The 26,260-nt window shown below is 43.6% G+C and overlaps 2 protein-coding genes across 2 annotated transcripts in view; both read right to left on the bottom strand.

The window, feature by feature from the left end:
* The window catches only part of LOC124716795 (serine protease ami-like), a 98,105-nt gene extending 97,350 nt beyond the window's left edge, over positions 1-755 (bottom strand). Inside the window, exon 1 of the mRNA XM_047243344.1 lies at positions 440-755. Within this exon, the coding sequence (XP_047099300.1) occupies positions 440-755 (316 nt within the window). The remainder of the gene's footprint in view (positions 1-439) is intronic.
* Positions 756-22,919: 22,164 nt separating this feature from the next.
* The window catches only part of LOC124717045, a 127,525-nt gene continuing 124,184 nt past the window's right edge, over positions 22,920-26,260 (bottom strand). The window contains exon 8 of the mRNA XM_047243709.1: positions 22,920-24,217. The gene's annotated coding sequence lies outside the window, so the exon portion shown is untranslated. The remainder of the gene's footprint in view (positions 24,218-26,260) is intronic.

Raw genomic sequence — 26,260 nt, 5'->3', positions numbered from 1 at the left:
TCCATTGCTGGCAAGGACAGCGGCATTCATGTTATCATGTAGAAGCTGGAGTATTTTGATGTATTTTACAGGACTTCCATTTGATGCCTGATATTTCCAGAGAGCTTCTCAATTAAGAGAGTCAAAGCCTTTAAAAAGGTCTATGTGTACCTTGTGCAGGGGTTGGTTCTGTTTCTCACATTTTTCTTGCATTTACCATGCACTGAAAATCATATCTAGCTTGCCTCGATTGGGTCTCATGAAATGACACAATGAGAAAACTATGGAAATTAGAGCTAATAGAGACTTTTATCGATGGTCATTCTTCCCACGAGTTATTTGCGACCGAACAGGGGTGGTGGATTAGCTAGTGTCACCAAAAATACACACCACTACTCATCGTCAGGTCGTTTGTGGAGTAAAGTTGTTGATGTGTGACTCACTCGAAGTGTTGACTTACCTTGCCAGTGCATGCCCCTGACACAGTGGGCTGCAGACAGCACCCACTTGGGTGCCACGATCGTGACGCTGCACGACAGTGTCGTGATCTGCTTCAGGATGAAGATGTACGCGGCGAACGGGTAGAGGCCGACGTGGGTGACGAAGCCGCCGTACACCCTGGCGTGTGGCGACCAGCCCACGTCACTCATGTCGGCCGTGCGGCGCCACGACTCCACAGCCTGCCTCCCTAGCCGGATCTCGTCGGCAGTGTTGAGGCTACAGCGCACCGCTGCAATCAGAGCGCCCCAAGCGGCGATGCGGCACACCACAACCATGACGCAGTAGTCCAAGGACGGCAGGCAATTGTCGCCTTGGATCCTCCTTTCTATCATTTGAGCGTTGAAAACAGCCAGGGAGAACTGAACGAATGGTACATTTCAATCAATTACTGACAGTATAGGAATCACACTACAGTATGAAATCTGATAATGTCATCGGTAGCATTACACCAAATTTTGTTTACATAACAAAGCGACAGCGTTGAATACTGTCAGCTGTTTATCGATCGTTATATGACGTCTCTGATGCTAATCAATAGCCTCTCTGCATCTATCGGAGACTCTGGCGTGTTTACATTTGCAATTTTGCATTCGTTGTCTCCATCTCCACCTCCTCTGTCAGAAGGAAGAAACCACACACTCAGAAATCGACAGATATTTGGAAATTAAACAGTCAGATATTTGTCAGAGGGAAGAAGTGGATTTTATTGCTACGAGTGTAGGAAATCGCCAAACATTCGGAAACAAAGAGCCATGTATCTGTCGGAAGGAAGAAGATGCACGTTATTGCTCCTCGTGGCGCTCACAGCAATTTAAACTGTTCTCTTAGGTTCCCGTCTAACAACACTCTCTGAAATCGCCGCATATTCAGAAAACAAACAGCCAAATATTTATTTCATTTTTCATACTGTAATCAAACGGAAACGTTAAATAACGGTGAATATTGCAGAAATAGTGGTATTAATTCATAAGAAAGCCCCAGAATGTGTTAACTGATCTAAGATACAAAAATATTAGCACATTGTGAGATACAGACTTATGTCTTTTGTCTCCATGACCCACAAGCTTAGGTCTATTTATATGAAATTTGTCTTAAGTCTTTGTTATCATGATATCTCTCGAAAGCCTGTTCCGTTGGGCGCTATTTATTAACATTTAATAAGAAGGGTGACGTGTTTGTTATACCTTATCAATGCACTGTTGCCATGAAATGGCATACTGCAAGTAATAATACGAAACAGTTCAATATTCGAATATAAATATGGCGTCTGCCGGATCGATTGCAGATATTCATCATCATAGTCATTTACTCGTTGACAAGAATGAAATGTTTTTTGGTAGCGCTATCTGTGAATTCTTTGGTGGCTAAATAGTCCAATCCTAGAGTCACAGAATTTTGTCGTATTTGAGTTGAGGACATCTTTATATCGTTTTGTTTGCCCTCCCTGATTGCGTTGGCCATTCTTCAATTGGGAGAACATGGTTTGCTTAGGGAGACGGGAGTTTGGCATGCAGATGATATGATGAGCCCAACAGAGTTGGTGTACGCCTAAGGAGAATATGAAAGGAAAATGACAGGATCGGCGAACAAACAACAGCATTTTGGTTTCTTCCAGAATGCTGTTGTTTGTTCGCCGATCCTGCCATTTTAGTCTCAATATTCTCCTTAGGCAGTGCTGGTGGTATTTTTCTAAGGACTTTAGTGATGCCTATATATGGTCCAAATTTCACATCCATAAAGAAGTGTAGGCAAGATAACGGCATTTTAGACTGTAAGCTTAGTTTTAACACTGAAACCATGGTTATCAAACACTCTTAGTACCTGCACACTTTCTGCAGAAAGATGGCCGCCCAGATATGGAAAATGCTCTACTATTCCTAGAGGTGTTCCATCAACTGTGATAACTGGAGCTGCTGCAGTGGAATTTGGGGCTTGCTTGTGTTTTGTCTGTGTTAAGCTCTAGACCAATGGATTTGTATGCCAGAAATTTGATGCCAGGCATTTGGGTAGTTTGTAGATCCTCGTCTGTGTTTGCCAAGATAATGTTATCATCAGCTTACTGAAGTTCGATGACAGCTGTTGTGGTTCTTTTGCTTTCATCTCGGAGTCTGCTGAGGTTGAACAGCTTACCATCAGTCCCATAAGCTATTTCAACACCCAACAGTAGTTCCTTAACAAGGTGAAGTATGGTTCCAAACAAACATCGAGAACAGGCTAGGTGTAATAACACATCCCTGCTTACTGGTGGTGTAACCTGAACCGGGTCCATTGCTGGCAAGGACAGTGGCATTTATGTTGTCATGTAGAAGCTGAAGTATTTTGATGAATTTTCCAGGACATCCATTTCTCCAGGGTGCTTCTCGATTAACAGAGTCAAAGCCTTTAAAAAGGTCTATGAGTACCTTGTGCAGGGGTTGTTTCTGTTCTCTACATTTTTCTTGCATTTACCTTGCACTGAAAATCATATCCAGTGTGCCTCGATTAGGTCTAATGCCGCCATGAGTTTCAGGTAGGGTTTTTGCAGCCAGAGGAATTATTCAGTTGGAGAGAATCCTAGCAAGGATCTTTCCAGCTGTTGGGAGTAGTGATATTCCTCGGTAGTTTCCACAATGGGTCTTAACACCCTTATTGAATATCGTTATAACAGTGGTGTCACGCAGATCTGCAGGTATTGTCTCAGTGTTCCATATCTTGGAAATAAGGATGTGAAAGTTTTTGCTTAATCCGGTACTGCCATTTTTAAAAAGTTCAGACGAGATTTCATCCAGTCCACGGGCTTTGTCATTCCTCAGCTGGTGGATAGCTTCTTCAATCTCTTGAAGGGCAGGAGCATTACTTGTATGGTACCGAATGGGTTTTTGTGGTATTTTTGTAAAAACGTCCTCGTATACCTCTGAATCTCTGTTCAGAAGTTCTTCAAAGTGCTTCTTCCACTTACAAGGGAAGCTCCCCATCGCACCCCCCTCAGATTTAGTTATAAGTTGGCACAGTGGATAGGCACTGAAAAACTGAACACAGATCAATCGAGAAAACAGGAAGAAGTTGTGTGAAACTATGAAAAAAAAAAAGGAAAATATACAAACTGAGTAGTCCATGTGCATGGCAGGCAACATAATGGATAATGTGAGTTCAAGAGTGCCGCGGTCTCGTGGTTAGCGTGACCAGCTGCGGAACGAGAGGTCCTTGGTTCAAGTCTTCCCTCGAGTAAAAAGTTTACTTTCTTTATTTTCGCATAGTTATGATCTGTCCGTTCGTTCATCGACGTCTCTGTTCACTGTAATAAGTTTAGTGTCTGTGTTTTGCGACCGCACCGCAAAACCGTGCGATTAGTAGACGAAAGGACGTGCCTCTCCAATGGGAACCGAAAACATTTGATCGCAAGGTCATATGTCAACCGATTCCTCACAGGAAAACACGTCTGATATATTCTATACGACACTGGTGACGGCATGTGCGTCACATGACAGGAATATGTTGTCGACCCACCTAACTTGTACACTTGGTGAATTGGTAAAAGGATTCTTCTACCTCGCCCGATTTAGGTTTTCTTGTGGATGTGATAATCACTCCCAAAAAAGTGATGAAAACATAAGAGTTTGTCACATAAACTGAAAATAAAAAATTAAACTTTTCACTCAAGGGAAGACTTGAACCAAGGACCACTCATTCCGCAGCTGCTCACGCTAACCACAGGACCACGGCGCTCCTGATCTCACATTATCCTTGATGTTGCCTATGTTGTACATGGATTACTCAGTTTGTATATTTTGCTTATTTTTTCATAGTTCCACACAACTTCTTCCTGTTTTCTCGATTGATCTGTGTTCAGTTTTTCAAGGCCTATCCACTGTGCCAACTTATAACTAAATCCGAGGGGGGTGCGATGGGGAGGTTCCCTTGTTAGAGAGCCGGCCGGAATGGCCGCGCGGTTAAAGGCGCTTCAGTCTGGAACCGCACGACCGCTACGGTCGCAGGTTCGAATCCTGCCTCGGGCATGGATGTGTGTGATGTCCTTAGGTTAGTTAGGTTTAAGTAGTTCTAAGTTCTAGGGGACTTATGACCACAGCAGTTGAGTCCCATAGTGCTCAGAGCCATTTGAACCATTTGAACCTTGTTAGAGCCGATAGATGCCGAGTCATTAAGAAGTTGTGTACCGTCTTTAGACCTAAGAAGGTTTAGGACTTTTTCTGGAGGGGCCATTGATCGCGTTTGTGGCAGTGACGAAGTCTCTGGAGCTGTTGGTTTCTGCTAAATTTTCCATTTAGGGTTGATTTTATAGTCCACCACTGGTTTTTGAGAGCTCTGGATTTCCTTTGAACATCAGCTACGGCATGGAGATAAGCTCGTTACTTGTGGACTGATTTTGGGTCATTTTGCCAGGATTGTGGGCATTTCCTTTATATAACATACTTTGAAGTTTATCTTCATTTTCGTCAGCCCAGTCTCGAGGTTTTATTTCGATGAATCCAGTTGATTCTTGGCAAACCGAAAGCATGAAGGTTTTCAGTATTGACCAGTGTTGTTCATCATTGTCAGGACACTCAGCAGGTAACTTTTACTTCACAATGTTCTGGAATTTCTTTTAGTTATTTAATATTTAGCAGATTTTTTACTTGTTTCTTTTGCTTCCACCGTTTGGGTGACACTTGTAGAGCCATTACTGAACGGACTATTTGATGATTTGTCCAGCAGTCATCAGACTGAGCTACAGTTCTTGTGATCCACACATCACGTCGATCTCTAGATCGCACAATCACACAATATGTGAGATGCGAGTGTTTTGATCTGTGGTGTTGCCATATGATTTTAAGCTTATTTTTCTGTCGAAAGTGAATGTGTGTAGTGACGAGATCGTGTTCTGAGCATTTAGTCAGAAGAACGGTTCCATTGGAGTTGCTATCGCCTATAACCTCTTACCAACGATACCTTTCCATAGGGCATAGTCTCTGCCAACTCGTGCATTGAAATCACCTAGCGGAATAATTTCATCTGATCGAGGCTGTTGATAAGAGTCGATCCAGTTGGCTATAGAGCTCTTCCTTTTATCATCCTCTGAGTCCAGGATTGGTGCGTATGCACTAATTGTACAAACATCAAAAAAAGTTTTGCATCACCACGGTTCCAAGAGTTCCAGAACCTGTACAGAAAATTGGAATAGAGATCAACATAAACATCATTTCAGCCCTTTTTATTGCCCATGAAAACCACACATTGCATGTTGTACCAGCATACAGCGAGACCTTCACAAGTGGTGGTCCAGATTGCTGTACATACTGGTACGTCTAATACCCAGTAGCACGTCCTCTTGCACTGATGCATGCCTGTATTCGTCGTGGCATGCTATCCACAAGTTCATCAAGGATCTGTTGGTCCAGAGTGTGCCACTCCTCAATGGCGATTCGGCGTCGATACCTCAGAGTGGTTGGTGGGGTCACGTCGTCCATAAACAGCCCTTTTCAATGTATCCCAGGTATGTTCGATAGGGTTCATGTCTGGAGAGCATGCTGGCCACTCTAGTCGAGCGATGTCGTTATCCTGAAGGAAGTCATTCACAAGATGTGCACGATGGGGGAGCGAATTGTCGTCCATGAAGAAGAATGCCTCGCCAATATGCTGCCGATATGGTTGCACTATCGGTCGGAGGATGGCATTCACGTATCGTACAGCTGTTACAGCGCCTTCCATGACCACCAGCGGCGTACATCGGCCCCACAAAATGCCACCCCAAAACAGCAGGGAACCTCCACCTTGCTGCACTCGCTGGACAGTGTGTCTAAGGCGTTCAGCCTGATCGGGTTGCCTCCAAACACATCTCCGACGATAGTCTGGTTGAAGGCATATGCGACACTCATCGGTGAGGAGATCGTGGCGCCAATCTTTCCGTTCGGCATGTTGTTGGGCCCATCTGTACCGCGATGCATGGTATCGTGGTTGGAAAAATAGACCTCATCATGGACGTCGGGAGTGAAGTTGTGCATCATGCAGCCTATTGTGCACACTTTGAGTCGTAACACAACGTCCTGTGGCTGCACGAAAAGCGCTATTTAACATGGTGGCGTTGCTGTCAGGGTTCCTCCGAGCCATAATCCGTGGGTAGCGGTCATCCACTGCAGTAGCAGCCCTTGGGCGCCCTGAGCGAGGAATGTAATCGACAGTTCCTGTCTCTCTGTATCTCCTCCATGTCCGAACAACATCGCTTTGTTTCACTCCGAGACGTCTTGACACTTCCCTTGTTGAGAGCCCTTCCTTGCACAAAGTAACAGCGGACGCGATCGAACCGCGGTATTGACCGTCTAAGCATGGTTGAACTACAGACAACACGAGCCATGTACCTCCTTTCTGGTGGAATGACTGGAACTGATCGGCTGTGGACCCCTTCCGTCTAAAAGGCGCTGCTCATGCATGGTTGGACTCTCAACAGTCAAAGGGACTGTGTCTGTGATACAATATCCACAGTCAACGTCTATCTTCAGGAGTTCTGGGAACCGGGTTGATGCATCTTTCCCAGCGATATATTACGTATGAAGAGATTATGAACAAAATCAATATTTTACGCATACAGTCACATTCAAGCGGAAGTTGAATGAAATAAAAGGAATCGAAGTTCTCCGGTTCTTCCGTGGACATTTACAAGTTGTGGTATTTTAACGAACTTTCGTTAGAGGGCCAAGTAGAAGAGAATAAATTTTCTCATACTTGTGTCTTCTTTTTCTAAACTGTAAACAAGTTAATAAACGTTTCACTATCCGTCAGCAGAAAGCTGATGTAATCATCAAAATATGAGTGTAAAATTCCATTAATAGGTTTTCAGTTGCATAGTTCTCTATCTCATTTTAAACCATTCCCTGCTTCATATTTTAACACAGTGCCAGAGTCACTGTTGTTGTTGTTGTTGTGGCTTTCAGTGCACAGACTGGATTGATGTAGCTGTCCGCGCTACTAGAAATGCCTTATCTGCATCAGTAGTCATTCCCACTAGTGCAGAAAAAAGCATACACGAATAGCGTCTGCTTCAAAAGGAACGTTAAATTGATAAGCTTTCTTGGAACAAGTACGGACTTGGACTTGTTTGACACATCCCTGGCTAGATAAGAGCGAACTTGACAAATGAGTTTGCTCTTTCAGGAGGGTCATAAAAGGTTTTAAAAAGTTTCATTGTCCATTCGAACAACGTTGATGTAATCGTCGGGTTTGTGAGTAATATTTCGTTTGGCAGATTTTTATGAGCAAATCTCTCATTTTAAGCCATTCCCTAGACCAGACTCTCGTTTTCTTCTTCTTCCTCTTCAAACACAATGCCAAAGTCAATGCAGGACTGCTTTGCATTTGTGACCGTTCTCACTACTGGTGAAATATTCACTCACGAACACGAACAGCAGCTGCTTCAAAGAGAGGTTAAACTGACAAACATTGTTGGAACATGTACGGGCTTGCTTGGCAACCCTGTGGCTAGATAAGAGCGATTTCGTCAGGCACGTTTGACCGTCTATGGGAGCGTTTACAGTTGTTACACAACTTCGCCACTGCAGCACCGCCAAGCGACTATCAAGAAAAAACACACTGCGAAACGATTGTATACTGTGAATATGGGGTGGAGAAGCACATTCAAAATGAAAATGAGATCGTGTTTCGTAGCTTATTGTGGCGCTAGAAATGTAGATAGGCGTATTACACAGAAGCGCCAAAGAAACTGGTATAGGCACGCGTATTCAAATATAGAGATTTATGTAAACAATCAGAATACGGCGCTGCGGTCGGCAACGCCTATATGAGAGAAGTGTCCGACGCAGTTGTTAGATCGGTTACTGCAGCTACAATGGCAGGTTATCAGGATTCAAGTGAGTTTGAATGTAGTGTTATAGACGGCGCACGGGCGATGGGACACAGGAGCTCCGAGGTAAAGATGACGTACGACCGTTTCACGAGTGTACCGTGAATATCAGGAATCCGGTAAACCATTGAATCTCCGACACCGCTACGACCGGAAAAAGATCCTGCAAGAACGTGACCAACGATGACTGAAGAGAATCGTTTAACGTGACATAAGTGCAGCCCTTCCGTAAATTGCTGCAGATCTCAATTCTGGGCCATCAACAAGTGTTCTTGCGAACCGCTCAAGAAGGCCATTCAACAAAGGCCCACTCGTGTACCCTTAATGAGTGCACGACACAAAGCTTTATGCCGTGCCTGGGCCTCTCGATACCGACATTGGACTGTCGATGACTGAAAACATGTGGTCCCATTTCAAATTGCATCGAGCGAATGTATGTGTAGCCTGCATGTCAGCATGGGACTGTCCAAGCTGATGGAGGCTCTGTAATGGTGTGGGGCATGTGTAGTTGGAGTGATATGAGACCCCTCGTACGCCTAGATCCGAGTCTGACAGGTGACATGTACATAATCATACTGTCTGATCACCTGCATCCATTCATGTCCATAATGCATTCCAACGGACTTGGGCAATTCCAGCAGGACAATACGACAGCCCACACGTCCAGAATTGTTACAGAGTGGGTCCAGGAACACTCCTCTAGAGTTTGAACACTTCTGCTGGCCATCAAACTCCCCAGACATGAACATTATTGCGCATATCTGGGATGTCTTGTAACGTGCTGTTCAGAAAAGAACTCCACCCCCTCGTCCTCTCACGGATTTATGGGCAGCCCGGCAGAATTCGTTGTGTTAAAGTTCCCTCCAGCATTATTTCAGATATTAGTCGAGTCCATGCGATGTCGCACATGCTCGCTGGGGCCCTATATGATACTAGGCAAGTGTACCAGTTTCTTTGGCTCTTCAGTGTATACTATTGGGTATAATAAAATGTTATTTGTTTTTAAGACAGTGTGATATCGTTAACAGAGAGAGAGATGGGGACCCGCTTTCTTTCTTCAAAGCGAATTAGAATAATCTGCATTGACAGATTTGTATTAAAAGTCAAAAAAGGGAAAGTGTAAGGCAAGTTTATTGTCAATACTGATGGTTATTTGTTCTTTGAAAATGGAATGAGGAAATAAAAAGACTGTTATTGTTTGTCAAAAACTGAAAATTAGCACAATACGGTTCATTGGTGATGCAGCAGTAGTAGCCGAAAGAAAATGGTTTCTGTACTAAATGTAACGGAGCCTGTGGTGACTTTAGGTTATGATATGCAGATAAATAAGAAAGCGTCACAGGTGGACACGCTGCAGGACTAAATATAATAGCCGGTGAAGAGAATCCAGATGCGATCTGTACATTTTGATATCTGGCAAGCAGGATAGATAAACCTGATATGTACACGCAATGCATAAAATCAATGAAAAGGACAAAAGGTCTTTTATAAGAATAAATAGCGGTTAATGCCCATGAATGTAATAGTCGTACCTAGTTTTGAATGTACTATAATGAGTTTGAAACCCGCAAAGAAATTCGCGAAACGAACTACAATCGGCTCAAAGCATCAGAGTGCTAGTGGCAAACATGCAGGTATACTCGATCAGTTGGTTTTGAACATCAACACGTCAAATGACAATCATTTCTCGTCTTAAATGATTTTAGATGATACTATTACAAGTCAGTTACTGTAAACCGCATATATTACATCGCACTAAGGTTTTATCATCACATGGTCCAGTCACATTAATGTTCGACGACAAATTGTAATAACCACTCACAGACGGTAGGTGGCAGCACTAACAGTGGAGGGTGTAGAAACCTTGTTGGAGCACACGAAAAAATGCGCAGTCGTTGTCATAATGCGGAAAAGGAACGATTTGTGTGTCGTCCAAAGGCGCATGATCATTGGTTTACAGCCCCCCCCCCCCCCCCCCCCAGGGGGCTCGCCACTCTTTAGCGGGTTCGTGCTAGGCTACCAAAGGGCCCCAGCCTCTGCAGCATTTTTTTGCCTTCTGTGCTTCATGTCTATCCTCTTGCTATTATTTTTCCCCTCCATTGGGGAACGTATCTGGGGTGCTGTTGGGAATGTTCTGCATTGTGTGTCGCTGATTTAAGAACAGTGTCATTTTTGTTTTTCGCTCCCTTCTTCTTTCTATGTTTCCCTTCTCCTCTCGTTCCTCCGCTCCTGCATTTGATGATCCTCTTTTTTCTTCTTCCTCCCTCTGCGCTCCTGAAGGAATGCCCGCACATCTGATGCATAACAGGTGACTGGGTAATGTGTAATTTCCAGCTCCAGGTCGACAGGTAGGGTTTGCCCGTACCCCCTGGTACAGACCAGGCTTAGGGAGGGGTGACTGCCTGACCTGCAACCTTCCCAAATTGCCGACTGGTTCCTCTGTCAGTTGTTTGGGAGGTGTGACCAGAGGTGAGAACAATCACCTAAGGCAGGTGCGCCCCCTTGTGAAGGGGACCCCCAGTTGGAAGCAGCAAACCATCGGAGATGCTGGCAGTCGTGGGGGATTTTCTCACAACGAATCAATCATCCACAATATCAACGTCTACGAAACGTAAACGTAATGAGACTAATGATTCAAAGTCCCTTCTTCCTGCACCATGGTTCCCTGTGGTCTCGCATACTGAAGATTGTCAGTCCTTTGCCATGGTAAATCCATTTATTATTCAGAAAGGTGTTAATGCAATTGCCAGCCCTGTGAAATCCCACCCTCGTTTATGGAATGGCACTTTGCTTTTGGTGACTACTGATTGCTGCCTCACTTCTCCACAGCTACCTTGCTCATGTTGAGCCCCATAGAACTTCGAATTATTCCCATTGGTTCATTTACACCCGGCTGCTCGATGGTCTAACTGAGGCCAAGACTCAGTCTTACCTCTCTGATCAGGGTGTCATTGCCATCCATTGTGTAATCAGAAAGATAGATTCTTCCTTGGTGCCCAGGTGCACTCTTTTGTCTCACCTTTGAAAAAATGGTGCTTCTGTCCAAGATCAAAGCAGGGTATGAAATTATCATAGTCCGACTGTACATTCTGAACCTGATGTGCTGCTGCCAGTGTCATTGTTTCAACCACACTAGAACGTCTTTTCAACACCCAGCTAAAAGTGTAACCTGTGGTAGGGCTGAGCAGAAGGGCGATTGTTCGCCTGCTTCTCCCTGCTGTATCAACTTCAATGGCGGCCATGTCGCCTCCTCTCGGAATTGTCCCTTGTATCTTGATGAGTGGGCTGTTCAAGAGATCTGGGTAAATGAAAAAGTGCCTTACCCAGTCGCTCGCAAGTTACTGGTTAGTTGCAAACCCTGTGTCCTCCCATCTGGCACATATAGTTTTGTTCTTGTTACCCCTCGTTCCATGAAGGACATGGACACGCACACATGCGACCTCCAATTCAGCTCTGAGGTTGTGAAATTGCCCACTGTCAAGGTAGCATCGCCAACCCCCCATCCAGATGTGCAACAAGCTGTCAAACTGTCGCCTCCAGAGGCGAAGCCACCAGCTACACAACTGGTAGGCCAGAAAGGACGGAAGGAGTACTCCTGTGAAGACTTACTCTGTCCCTCAAGCCAAAGAAAACCCGAATCTTCCTCTAACCGTAAAAGCTCAAAGAAGTACGCCAAAGGCAAATGGTCTTCTCCTTTGCTGACTCGAAGACCCTCTTCGATGGTGTCGTGATGTGTTACCTTAGCCCAGCGTGTTTCCATGTCGCCAATGTGCACCACCAATCGTTTTTCAGCGTTTGACTCCAAAGACTGACCGCACAAGCAAGCCAATGCTTCTGTGGACCCCATGGAGCAGGATACTCTTGCTTCTGTGCCCTGTAGTAGCGATTCTTCACAGACTGTCACTCGGCAGCCGCCGAGGTGACCCCTACATCTCTTCCTCATCACGACTCTCCTCCAATGGAACGTTTGCTGCCTTTGGTCTCTCACAGAGGATTTACGACTGATTTTAGCATTGCAATGTCCCCTTGTACTCTGCCTTCAGTACATGAAGTCGCGCCCTCACGACCGCTTTGAGCTTTCACATTTCTTCCCAGTTCGGTTTGACCTTCCCCCTCAGGTCGGCATTCCATTGCATGGGGGTGTCATGCTGCTCATACGGGATGACATTCAAAGTCAATCCATCTCCCTGACTACCCATCTTCAAGCTGTTGCAGTTCGCCTTTTCCTTCCCCACCTGACTTTTTCTCTCCGTACCATTCAGTCCCTCTGTCATTCGATGCCACCAGTGCAGACTTCCTTCAGCTTATTGGGCAGCTATCTCCCCAATTTTTGCTATTTGGTGACTTTAATGTGCATCATCCCCTTTGGGGATCTCCCAGGATCTGTCAGAGGGGTGTCCTCTTGGCTGACCTTCTTAACCAGTTTAACCTCTTTTGCCTTAACACTGGAGCATCCACTTTCCTTCCCAACTCCCCACACACCTATTCCCATTTGGACCCATCCTTCTGCACTGCAAAGCTTGGCCATCATCTGGAGTGGTCCATTCTTTCTGACACCTACTCGAGCGGCAATTTCCTGTGTGCTATCCTTTTGCTGATTCCTACCCCATCCACAAACACACTCAAATGGCAGCTTACTAAGGCTGACTGGCAGCTTCGCTCCTCCCTAGCGACCTTCAAAGAACAAGATTTCCCCAGTTATGATAACCAGGTGGAATATCTCACAAAAGTATCCTTACTGCTGTAGAAAGCTCCATTCTTCACACTTCCCCTTTACCACGTCGTGTCCCAGTCCCTTGGTGGACGGAGACATACCATGACACAATTTGCACACGAGATACACTCTCCACATTTTTAACCATCATCCTATGATGGAAAACTGCATTCATTGTAAACAGATGAGTACAAAGTGTCATCGCGTTCTTCAGGATAACAAAAGAGCTAGCTGGATTTCAATCACTCGTTCTTTTAACAGTTCCACCCCTTCCTCCATCGTGTGGGCCAACCTCTGACTGCTCTCTGGGACCAAAATCCATTCCCCAATTTGCAGCTTGACAGTAGCAAACGATGTCATCGTGGACCCTACTGCTGTTTCCAACACCTTGGGCCGCCATTTTGCGCAAGTTTCGAGCTCATCCCGCTATCACCCTGCCTTCATCCACCGAAACGAGCGGAGGAGACTCGGGTGATACCCTTCTCTTCTCTGAATCGTGAGTGCTACAATGCCGCCTTTACTATGAGGGAGCTAGATTACGCTCTCAGTTCATCCCGATCCTCCACCCCAGGGCCAGACGTCATCCACATTCACGTTTCTCTTGTGGGCAAACACTTTCTGCTTAACATATATAACCGCATCTCAGAAGAGGGCACATTTCCCGGACGCTGGAGTGGAGCCACCGTCATACCCATACCTAAGCCTGGTAAGGACAAAAATCTTATTTCTAGCTACCGCTCCATCTCTGTTACCAGCTATGTTTGGAAGGTAATGGAACGTATGATTCATGCCTAGCTGGTATGGTGGCTTGAGTCTCGCAACTTACTAACCACTGCACAATGTGAATTTCAAGCGTGGTGTTCTGCAATTGGCCATCTCGTTACTTTGTCCACCCATGTCATGAATGGTTTTCTGCGGAAATCCCAGACTGTGGCCGTGTTTTTCTATTTGGAGAAGGCCTACAACACCTGTTGGAGAATTGGTATCCTCCGTACTCTATACGTGTGGGGATTCTGTGGCCACCTGCCCTGTTTCCTCCAGGAATTTGTAGAAGATCGAGTTTTCAAGGTATTTATCAGACATCTTTATCCAGGAAAACGGTGTACCTCAGGGTTCTGTCCTAGGCGTCGTCCTCTTTGCTATCGCCATTAACCCTATCATGGCCTGTCTCCCACTGGGCATCTCCGGATCACTTTTTATTGACGATTTTGCCGTCTATTGCAGTTCTCCACGGACCTGTCTTACTGAGCGTCGTCTTCAGCGATGTCTTGATCGTCTTTACTCCTGGAGCATTGATAATACATTTCACTTTTCCACTGGCAAAACCGTCTGTATGAATTTCTGGCGACGCAATTGGATTCTCCCACCATCTTTACATCTTGGGACTGTTGCCCTTCTGTTCGTTGAAACTACGAAATTCCTGGGGCTCATGCTCGATAGGAAACACTCTTGGTCCTCCCATGTGTATTACCTGGCAGCCCACTGTACACGGTTCCTCAATGTCCTACGTTTCGTCAATGGTATTTCCTGGGGCGCCGATTGAATCACCCTCCTCTGTTTATACTGGTCCATTGTCCATTCAAAATTTGACTATGGGTGCTTTGTTTGTGTGTCTGCATGTTCATCCCTCTTACGCCATATCAACACTATCAATCATTGTGGCATCCATTTGGCCACATGCACCTTTGTCACTAGCCCAGTTGAGAGTCTATATGCTGAAGCTGCTACTGCAGTGACTTTCTCCTCAGCAGGTATGCATGTCGTTTGTCTCCGTTGACATCCTATGCCTCCTTCTTTGATGATTTATTTGATCGCCAATATGGGTCTCGTCCCTCTTCTCTGTTACCTTCTGGAGCCCGCTTTCAGCACTTGCTACAGCGGTTTAACATCACACTACCTGCAACTTTCCCGGTAGGTGTGAACACTTCACTACCTTGGCTTCATGAAGTGGCCCATGTTAACCTTCACCTCCATTCCCTTCCTAAGGACACTACTCCAGCCTCGATCTATAGCCTTCAGTTCGTATGGAACTTCGCGATAGTACCTTTGTCTACACTGATGACTCTCAGACTGATTGTGGGGTCTGGTGTGCCTTCATCATTCGCACCCGTGTCTTTTGGTTCTTCTGGCACACTGCTCAGTGTTTACAGCGGAGCTCTTCGCCCTGTATCAGGCCATGGAGAACATCCGGCGACACAGCCTTTTCAATTGTGTCCTCCGCTCAGACTCACTGAGCGCCCTTCAAAGTGTATGTGCTCTGTACAGTGCCCATTTCTTGGTGCAGCAGGTCCAGGAAAACTGCCACTTGCTCACTCTTGGTGGAGCCAGTTTGCCAGGTCTTGTCTATCTGCCAGGAAATGAGGTGACTGACACTGCTGCCAAGGCTGCAGTCCACATAACTCAGCCCGTGAGTTCCTATATTCCCTCCGATGATCTCTGTATTGCCGTCTGTCAGGAGGTGGTGTCCCTTTGGCATCACCAATGGTCCTCCCTTCACAGGAATAAGCTCCAGCTTATTAAGCCTCTCCCAGCGGCTCAGACGACCTCCTCTCAGCCCTCCGGCCAGGAGGAGGGTGTTTTAACTAGGCTGCATATTGGGCACTACATTTTTAGCCTTCATCATTTGATAAGTTGCGCTACCCCACCACTATGTACACATTGCGCCCAAGTTTTAACTGTCTGCCACTTCCTGATGCAATGCCCATTTTTTAACCGTTTATGCTCCTTCTTGGGTTTGCCGTCTGAGTCATGGGCCACTTTAGCAAATGAAGTGCGCGCTGCCGACCACGTTTTACTTTTTATCCGCCAAAGTAATATGGCGATGTTTTGGATCTCCATTTCTGTATGGTACCTTTTTTAGCCCTTTCTCCGCATGCCTGTTTTTAGCAGTCTTCTGTCAATTTGGACTGATGTATAGTCGTTTTTTGATTCCTCTGTCTTTGTTTTCTATAGTTTTGTCTTGGCCGCATATGGTCCTTATGATGTTATTTATTATATGGCTACTTGTTTCGGTGCTTCAGTGCACCATCTTTGGGCCTTAACTGACGCTGATGGGGTTAACTCCAATAGTATACACAATTCATCAGAAGCTAATATCTATGAACTGGTTTTGGCTGACTACCTGTAACAATGATGTTGCGTCTCCGACCATCAACTACCAACTGACTAGATTCAGTCAGAGGTTGTGTCTCCAGCCATCAACTACCAACTGACTGACTTGACTCATGTCAGTTGGTAGTTGATGGTTGAAGACACATCTTTGTTGCAGGCAGTCTGCGAAAACCAATTCATAGATGTCGGCCTCTGATGAATCATGTATGCAATTGGAGTTAACCCCCTCGGCGTTTGTTAAGGCCTGGAGATTATGAGTTGAAGCACCCAAATGGGTAGCCATATAATAAATATCATAAGGACAGCTGTAGGTGGTCCATTTTATTACGGAATCTCTTTGGGTTTTCTGCCACATTTCGAGATGGAGTTTCGTTGTGGAAAGTATTAAAACCATCTCGCATTCAAGTTTGCACTAAATTTCGAAGTTCTGTGGAACTTCGTCAGGTTTAGGGATTTTGGATTTTTTAAAGTTTGGCATGATTTTTTAGTTGTTTCTGCTATAGTGTTCCGAGGTGTTTTATGTACCATGGGGTGGATCAGTACCACCTCTTATTAATTCAATTTGTGTGTGTCTATATATATAAAATGATATGAATATAATAGAGGGAAACATTCCACGTGGGAAAAATATATCTAAAAACAAAGATGTGACTTACCAAACGAAAGTGCTGGCAGGTCGATAGACACACAAACAAACACAAACATACACACAAAATTCAAGCTTTCGCAACAAATGGTTGCTTCATCAGGAAAGAGGGAAGGAGAGGGAAAGACGAAAGGATGTGGGTTTTAAGGGAGAGGGTAAGGAGTCATTCAAATCCCGGGAGCAGACATTTTCTGCTTCTGTGTGTGTATATGCAGATGGATGTGTGTGTGTGTGTGTGTGTGTGTGTGTGTGTGTGTGTGTGTGTGTGTGTGTGTGGATGGATATGTGCGTGTGTGCGAGTGTATACCTGTCCTTTTTCCCCCCTAAGGTAAGTCTTTCTGCTCCCGGGATTGGAATGACTCCTTACCCTCTCCCTTAAAACCCACATCCTTTCGTCTTTCCCTCTTTCCTGATGAAGCAACCGTTTGTTGCGAAAGCTTGAATTTTGTGTGTATGTTTGTGTGTGTATCGACCTGCCAGCACTTTCGTTTGGTAAGTCACATCATCTTTGTTTTATATATATATATATATATATATATATATATATATATATATATATATTTCCCGCGTGGAATGTTTCCCTATTATATATATATATATATATATATATATATATATATATATATAATCAGTCGATACTATTTCAAAAATGGCTCTGAGCACTATGGGACTCAACTGCTGAGGTCATAAGTCCCCTAGAACTTAGAACTACTTAAACCTAACTAACCTAAGGACAACACACACATCCATGCCCGAGGCAGGATTCGAACCTGCGACCGCAGCGGTCGCGCGGTTCCAGACTGTAGCGCCAGAACCGCTCGGCCACCAGCGGCCGGCACGATACTATTTCTTTGAATTTAAATCACATCTGGTCCACGTTTATATAGTCAGATTGGAAGGAGTGGAGACTGTCTCTTAGGAAGGTGTCTGGCGAATTTTTATCTTTTTGATGCATTTTGCTCTCATTTTTCGGTCGTGTTTGGATGTTATGGTATTCAGTCTAGCTGAAACAACTTTGTGGTCACTAATCCCTATCTGTCATGATGCTCCTTATTAAGTCAGAATTATTTGTTGCTAACAGTCCAAGCAACTCTGTCTATTCCCCTCGACCTATCCTCCCTGCCTCCCCACTGGCCTAGTGTTTGTGGGGTCCAATAGCATTTGAGTATTGGCACACTGACCAATGGACTCCTGAGCCCTAGGACTCCGCTTCTGTCAGCAGCCCAAACAACAGGGGACTGACACGCATTGAGTCTATGAAATGATGCATTGGTAATAGGTAGGTATAGCCGAAATCTAGATTTGCGGAATAAAACCTGCAAGAAAAGGACGACTGATTGATTTGCTCTATCATTTGAAAGTCATATCATAGTCGCTGAGTGCACCGACGTTCCTAATGGAAGGTAACCTGACAAACCTCTGACCGTTCATGCTGCTCTTCTCTGTATATGTTCAATACCTGCTGTTAGTCCTGTTTAACATGAGTCCCACACATTTGAGCAATAATCTAGAATGTATCATACAAGTGATTTGTAAGCAACCTCCTTTGTTCACTGATTGCACTTCCCAAGTATTCTACCAATAAGCCTGCTTTGCCCACGACAGAGCCTATGAGATCATTCCATTTCATACTCCTAAAAAGCGATATACCCAAGTATTTGTACGAGTTGGTCGATACGAACTGTGACTCACTGATATTATAGTCACAGTATACTAGGTTTTTCTCATTTCATGGAGTGCACAATTTTACGTTTCTGAACATTTAAAGCAAGTTGCCAATCTTTGCACTACTTTGAAATCTTGTTAAGATCTGACTGAACATGTATGCAGCTGCCTTCACACAGTATTTCATTACAGCCAACTGCATCATCAATAAAAAGTCACAGGTTACTGTTAATATTGTCTGCAAGGTCATTAATATACAACATGAACAGCAATGGTCCCAGCCTTCTTCTCTAGAACAAGTTAATTCTACATCTGACGATGATTCTCCATCTTAGATAACATGCTATGTTCTCACTGCCAAAAATTCCTCAACCCAGTCACAAATTTCACTTAATATCCCATATGATTGTACATTTGGCAATAAGCAAAGGTGTGGTGCTGAGTCAAATGCTTTTCGGAAATCAAGAAGTACAACATCTGTCTGACTGTCTTGATCCAAAGGTTTTAGCATGTCGTGAGAAAAGTGCGAGTTGAGTTTCACGTGATCCATGTTTTCAGAATCCATGCTGGATGACACTGAGGAGGTCATTTTGTTCAAGATACATAATTACGGTTGGGCTCAGAATATGTTCTAAGATTCTATAACAAATCGACGTCAAATATATTAGACGGTAGTTTTGTTAATCACTTTGACTACTCTCCTTATAGACAAGTGTTACGTGTGCTTTCTTCCAACTACTGGGTGTGGCTTTTTGTTTGAGATATCTACGATAGATTATAGGCAGAAAAAGAGCTAACTCAGCCGCAAATTTGGTATGGGATCTGATAGGACTTCCGTTGGGCACCGGTACGTACTGGTGTCGGTCGTGATGTGGCAAAATTGGTGTGGCCAGGTAGTTGAAAATACTCCATAGTATTTCCCTGCCTGTCATGAGCAGGAACTCCAACACACAGCTGGGTAGTTCAAAAAAGTAATGATAAGTGTGTTGGATTAATAACTCAATGTGAGGCCACATTCGACGATACTGTGATAGCATTACTGGCAGCAATAACTGCCAGACACACCTGCTGAAAATGACACTGCATAGCAATGTTGCTTCCAGCAGCACCACAATATTGTGAACATGGGAGGCAGTGGCAATATTGCCTAGCCAACAAAAGCAGAGTGGAAATCAATAATGAGCTAAGTGACAAAAACATTTTTTTTTCAGTTAGACCTGAAAAGCCAAGCTAAGTGCCATTGCCAACAACCTGAAAAGTGGGCAAAGTGCTACGATCATTTCTTGTAATCGACATTTTATGGTAAAAGCCCAAAATCAACCAAAGTGGGAATTGGCTGCCCAAGCCACAAAGTGGCTAATGTCGCTTTAAATTGGCCAACCAATGTCAGATCTTTTCCTGATTTTGGGATCTAGCCGACCAGTTCATGAAGTGGCTGGGACCGAATGACCAATCTCCGAAGGAAGAAGAAAAGCAGATTTGACTGAACACTTTCAGACTGCATAAGTCAGGAAATGGCCTACATCACTTTAAATAAAATAAATAAATAAAAAATCAGCTTTCATAATTAACTGACGTTCCCCTATCGCATCTGAAAGATGTGCAAATAGAAAAACCAGAAAACTTAACAGTACTCACAATGAATCCAATTTAACAGGAAGAAAGACAAAGTGCAAGAGGCAGGCCCTTCTCCACAAAGCAGCAGCTAGAGGTCGCACAGGGTACGATGGGCGATGCACAGTTACCAATTTTCGTCAAAAGCACTGGACAACTTCATTTGTTTGTTCAGAAGAGGAGGCCGACAACTGTTCGCCACTTTTCGTCCAGTCAGCGATGTCTGAATCTACGTGCACGCCCTGCAGTCGTTCCCAAATGATTTTACAGAAACCATTCAGTAAAAAAAACTCATTTTTGCTTCATTTATAGCTTTATATGTCAGGTTCATGATAGCATGCCCTTTGTTTCGTTAACGGTCGTAGTTATTGTGATATTTACATGGAAGTAAGACACTGTGCGGAATTCGAAAAAGTTTTTAATGAAAAATAGAGTATCTTTCACCACTCTCAAGAAAATTGATCTGACTTAGTACACACATTTGCGATAACGCCACACCAGCGACAAAGCCAGAGTGAAATATCCGCAAGATTCCTCCTATTTCATAAACCGTTTGAGATATCGAAATGAGATTTTGTCAAATGGTAACACATAACAGGTAATCTTTCCATACGGTTATTATGCAGAACTTCATTATCTACTATGTTATTCCACTAACTACAGACATTTCCGATCAAGGAATACAATTTCTAAGGGCTATCGATAGCTTGTGAAATGAGAAATGCTATGGGTTTTGGAACAACATAAGTGAAGTCATTACACGTTTATTTTGTACCGGGGATGTGCTTTTTCATAAGATACTGGCCTTACTTTTCCTCTGTTCATTTGATAAACTTAATCAACCTCTGTTTCAGAATTCTCTTGCAATTGCGTCTGTGCAACATGATAGTGAAGTGAGACTATGTAAACTCTGCTGTGTTTTGGCAAAAAAGCAAATTTCGACATGGAAACAAGAGAGATGTGTAGGTTTTTCTCAAAACTCCCCACTCATGAAACTTCTCTGAAAGTTACAAATGGTTAACAAACCAGGTAAAATAAACCATTGCATTTTCAGTGGAATTCTTTTTAGATACAAACCAAAGAAGAGGTGACAGATCCATTGGAATGGTCTCCACGTATGTATGGGGGTAACGGAGCCCCACATAATATTTGCGGTTCAGAACGACACTTCCCCTCCAGCGCCTGCCCGCAGCTCCTACCATTACCGCACTCCCCAAGATTGCCCTGCTGTTTACGCATCTACCCGCCACCATATTCTGCATGCACTATACCACGTGCATGGCACAGTTAACACTGAATGTTAGAAAAGGGCTGCCTACCTCGTATTGTTGCCTTATCACAGTATGCAGTTCGATTTAGCCAGGTATTTCCCAACGTATGTGCAATCACATTGTATTTTGGCCAGGTATCTCCAGCCAATTCGCGAAATGGCTGGCCAACGTCTACGTGTACGTGATTACTCTGCTATTCACAATAAAGTGCCTGGCAAAGGGTTCAATGCACCACCTTCAAGCTGTCTCTGTTCCACTCCACTCTCGAATGGCATGCGGGGAAAACGAGCACTTAACTTTATCTGTGCGAACCCTGATTTCTCTTATCATGATGATCATTTCTTCCTATGTAGGTGGGTGGCAACATGAAGTTTCCACAATCGGAGTTTCATGACAAGATCCCACGGCAGCGAAAAATGCCTTTGTTTTAATGATAGCCACTCCAATTCACGTATCATGTCTGTGGCACCATCTCCCCTATTTCGTGATGATACCGAATGAGCTACCCTTCTTTGTACTTTTTCAATGTCATCCATCAGTCCCACCTGTTGCGGATCCCACACCGCACAGCAATACTCCGGAATAGGACAGACAAGCGTGGTGTAAGCAGTTCTGCCAATGAATTGCAGTCTTTGGTTTGCTCTACCCACAACATTATCTATGTGATCGTTTCAAATTAGGTTGTTTGAAACTGTAATCCGTAAGTGTCTAGTTGAATCTGCAGCCTTAAGATTTGTGCAAGTCATCACGTAATCGAAATTTTAGGGGATTTCTTTTAATACTCATGTGAATGACTTCACATGTTTCTTCATTCAGGGTCAATTGACATTTTTAGCACCATAGAGATACCGTATCTAAATCATTTTGCAATTCATTTCGGTCATCTGATGACTTTACAAGATGGTTACTCAGATTGTCTCCTATGCCGTTAATGTAGATCAGGAACAACAGAGGGCATATAGGACTTCCTTGGGGAACGCGGATATCATTACTTATTGTGAATCAGTAATTTCATTTCATAAATCTAGATATTCATACAAAACTACACTCACTAAAATTCATTATTTCATAAACCACTGTTTATAACTTATATGTTCGGAATACATGTAGGAGACTTAATGTAAAAATCTCTAAATTTAGGTCTAACACTTTTTGCTAAATAGTTATAAGGTAACATTTTTTACAATGATGAAAATCTCTTTGCTTCACTTTCTGTGTTATATTTGTACTACTACTCTATGAACACTTGATGGGAAGTTGTGTAGTAATCGAGACCAGTCATGTGTACGATCAGTAGCAAGGAGACATTGTAGTTGAGATCAATAGCCCATGGAAGCGAATTAACTTCACATTATGTTATTCTGATGTTTGAAGAGTTGAATTACAAATATTGAAAGTGCAGCTTTTTTTTCTTTTTATTTTGTAGATAGTGATGCACCAGACTTTCAGATCCTAGCATACGTTTTTTGTACAAAGCAGACCTGCTGCATTGTTCTATCTCTGTAAGATTACAATGGAGCCAACTTCAAGACAATCAGCTAAGTAAAAACTATATTTTAATGAAGTGAATATAACCTTCAATGCAACAACATCCACTATAATGACAGATGTTAATTCCAAGGGCAAATTATTGTACATCGAGCAGTGAATTGGTCTATTACAACAAGAGGAAGAAATAAACATCAAATTATTTGAATACTTACTGCACAGAGGAATGTTAACTGATATTCAGTGTACAATAACAGAAAAATACCAAAGAATTCTTTGAGAGTTGTAGTACCCAAAATGCTATACTCTTAACACACTGTTTCATTTGTCCAGACAAGTCTAACATTCTGCGACAATATTACAACTTGCTTGGATTTTAATTCCCACAAGAACATGATCCTTTTCTCACCTTTTCAACATCCTTTGAACAAACATTTACAGAGAGGGCAACATTTTGTTCTTTTCCATTCTTTTATTGAGCATTTATAACACCACCACACACAACAAATTGTGACCTGGCCGCAGATTGATGCAGTGGTACAGGAAGTGTAGAATGAATTTCTTTCATTTCTGCCATTCATCTAAGGACCAAAAGTTTTGTGACCTTTGGCCAAAATAAAAGAAATTCATTCAACAATACATATGTGCAGTTATTGAGTGCACAAAAATTCCACCCAGTGGGATCAAATACCACGTCATACATTTCCGACATTGACAATCGGCTTTTCTTTTGGATCGTCACTCTGAAATGAAGCACAGATCAGCCTGTCTTCACTGATTGTGATTCTGAAGTTGAAACTCCAGCTACAATAGATGGCACCAAAATGTGTTGCATTAAGCTGACTTCAATAACAGATATCTGGTTGCTTAGTGTCAACTTAATCAACACACTGACCTGTGGAAGGTTGCACATACTTAGCTTTTTCAACACCTTGACAACATTTATGGTGCAGAGGCAATGTGATTGCTATCTCTCAGTACTGAGTCGAGTGCCAGTGAGCTGACTTCAAACTGCTCACTCCAGTGCCGGAGAGCTCGATGCCACGGAAATCCCGAGTATCGTCACCAGAGTCCAGACTCGGGCTGGAGTCGCCTTGTTTGCCACTCGCCAGCAGGCCACAGGTGACTGTGCTGCAGCTGCAGGCCACGCCGCTGTCCCTGTTCTCCTGGGAACACGATTACAGTTTTGTTCCACTAAAAGCTATCGGTGATGTTTTCAAACTGTCACAGCTTGTAACAGTGCCTCCAAATGATGTACTGTTGGGCTAGTATTTGTTTGCACCTGTAGGCCTCTTACTGTTTGCCTTCTCAGCTGTGAAATTCCTTGCAATGGCCACTCCCTTTGAGCCCTTCCTCTTTCTCGGTTTCACCCATAGCAAGTACATGTCGCGCCTCACCTAAAAGAGAAAGCGAATTATTCAATTTACAGTAACTGGCTAAAAATATGATAAAAGCAGTGTGGAACTCAATGCACTACTGTGTGGATAAGGCTTATCTTATCCGGGTTTAAACCTCGAGCAGTCACATTGGTTGACTGAGCCAACCAGAGTTCACTGTTTTGATCTGAATTCTTATTACTTATTGTTGGACTGCTTGAGGTTCCATCTATCTTCGAGCTGGACCTCTATTAGTTACATGTATTGTTGCTGGAGTTGTAGTGAGAAGGCGCACTGGCAATAATTGCAGCTTATTTTTGTTCACGCTCTGGTGTACGAAGTCAACAACACAGCCACTAATGTGAGTAAAATTTTTTATATTAATAATTTATACCAACTTTTAATGGATTAAAATCTTGCACTATCAAATGAGTTTCATTTTTATTCATACTTTGAGGGCTTGTTTCATAAAGGGTTGGCAGAGCAAGAAGTTGAAAATCTTCTAAACAATGATTCCAACAACTGGGAGTATTCTGAATTTGACTGGTCCTACTGGGAGGAAGAACTAATATGATTTAGCAATCACAAAACTTAATCAGAAATAGAGCAGTTCCATTAGAGGGAAATAAACATATACATCTAGAGGAAGAGCAAATCCAATGTCATGAAGAAGATTATGATCTTGATTTTATTTATGGGCCTGTTGCTGGTAAAGATGGTAAAACTATATGATCCAAGAGGGGGATGAAAAGGAGACTTTGACGGAAGACTTCTGTGCTTTTACTGGAACCCTTCTATTGACTGGCTTTTGAAGGGTGGAAATAAAGTAACTATTGAATCACTTTGGAATAATGATGGCACTGGCACGATGATTCTCAGAGCTTATGTCTTATAGATGGTTCTTATTCCTCCTCCTAAGTGTGAGATTTGTTGACAAAGAGACAAAACACAAAATCATGAGGAAGATAAGTTAACAACGATTAGGGCATATTTTGATAAATTTGTTGCAAATTGTAAGGAAAGCTCTAGTTTGGAAGAGTTTGCAACCATAGATGAGACGTTAGAGGAAGATGTTTGTTCCTTCAATATATACAGGACGAACCAGCCAAGTAGGGCTGGAAATACTTTGTTATTTGTGATACCAAACCACCTACAGAGCTTCAGTGGAGTTACACTGTGGAACACAACAAGATGGTCCTTACAAGGCTTCAAAACATATGGTATTGTGCACTGACTAGCAGAAACTCTGAATGAACCCAACTGGAATTGATAAGTCAGTCCGACAGTCTCTCTCTCTCTCTCTCTCTCTCTCTCTCTCTCTCTCTCTCTCTCTCTCTCTCCGCCAACCCTCCAGTCTGAAGAAAGACCCAATGGTATCAAACGACTGCCATGTCATTCTCATTCCAGAGGCATCACTGGATGTGGTCAGCACACTGCTCTCCAGGTCATCATCAGTTTTCGTGACCAGAGTCACTACTTTTCAGTCAAGTAATTCAATTGGCCTCGCAAGGGCCGAGTGCATCCCATTTGCCAATAGAGCTCAGCAGACCTGGACAGTCACCCATCAAAGTGCTAGACAAGCTTAACAGCACTTAACTTCAGTGATCTGACAGGAAGCAGTGCTGTTGCCCTAGGAATTGGTAATTGTTATACTAGCTACCCATTGGCAATCTCACTTTTGCAGAAACACATCACTTGCATTGGGGGTGGGTGGGGGGTGAGTGGAAATCCCTCCAGAATTCCTAGTGCTGAAATCCACGAAAATTGGGTCTTCTCTGTTTGCATACAGAAAGATATCACAATGGTGTCACATGTGCCCCAAAAGAGTGTTATTCTGCTTAGCACTATGTACAATTGTTGAAGGAACCAATAAACCACACATTAACATGGGTTACATGACAAAGGGAGGGTTGGGATAGTTGACCAGATATGTTGTAAATACTCTGTGGTTCATGGAACTAGAAGGTGGACAATGGCAGTATGGTTTGCTTTACACTAAATATTGTTGGCATCAATGCCCAAATTTTGTTTCAGTCCAGTGCAGAAAACCCAAGAAAACCAAGG

Source organism: Schistocerca piceifrons, chromosome 9, assembly GCF_021461385.2.
Source record: "Schistocerca piceifrons isolate TAMUIC-IGC-003096 chromosome 9, iqSchPice1.1, whole genome shotgun sequence".
Taxonomy (NCBI): domain Eukaryota; kingdom Metazoa; phylum Arthropoda; class Insecta; order Orthoptera; family Acrididae; genus Schistocerca; species Schistocerca piceifrons.
The sequence above is the reverse complement of the archived record's forward strand: the minus strand, read 5'-3'. Positions and strand labels throughout refer to the sequence as shown.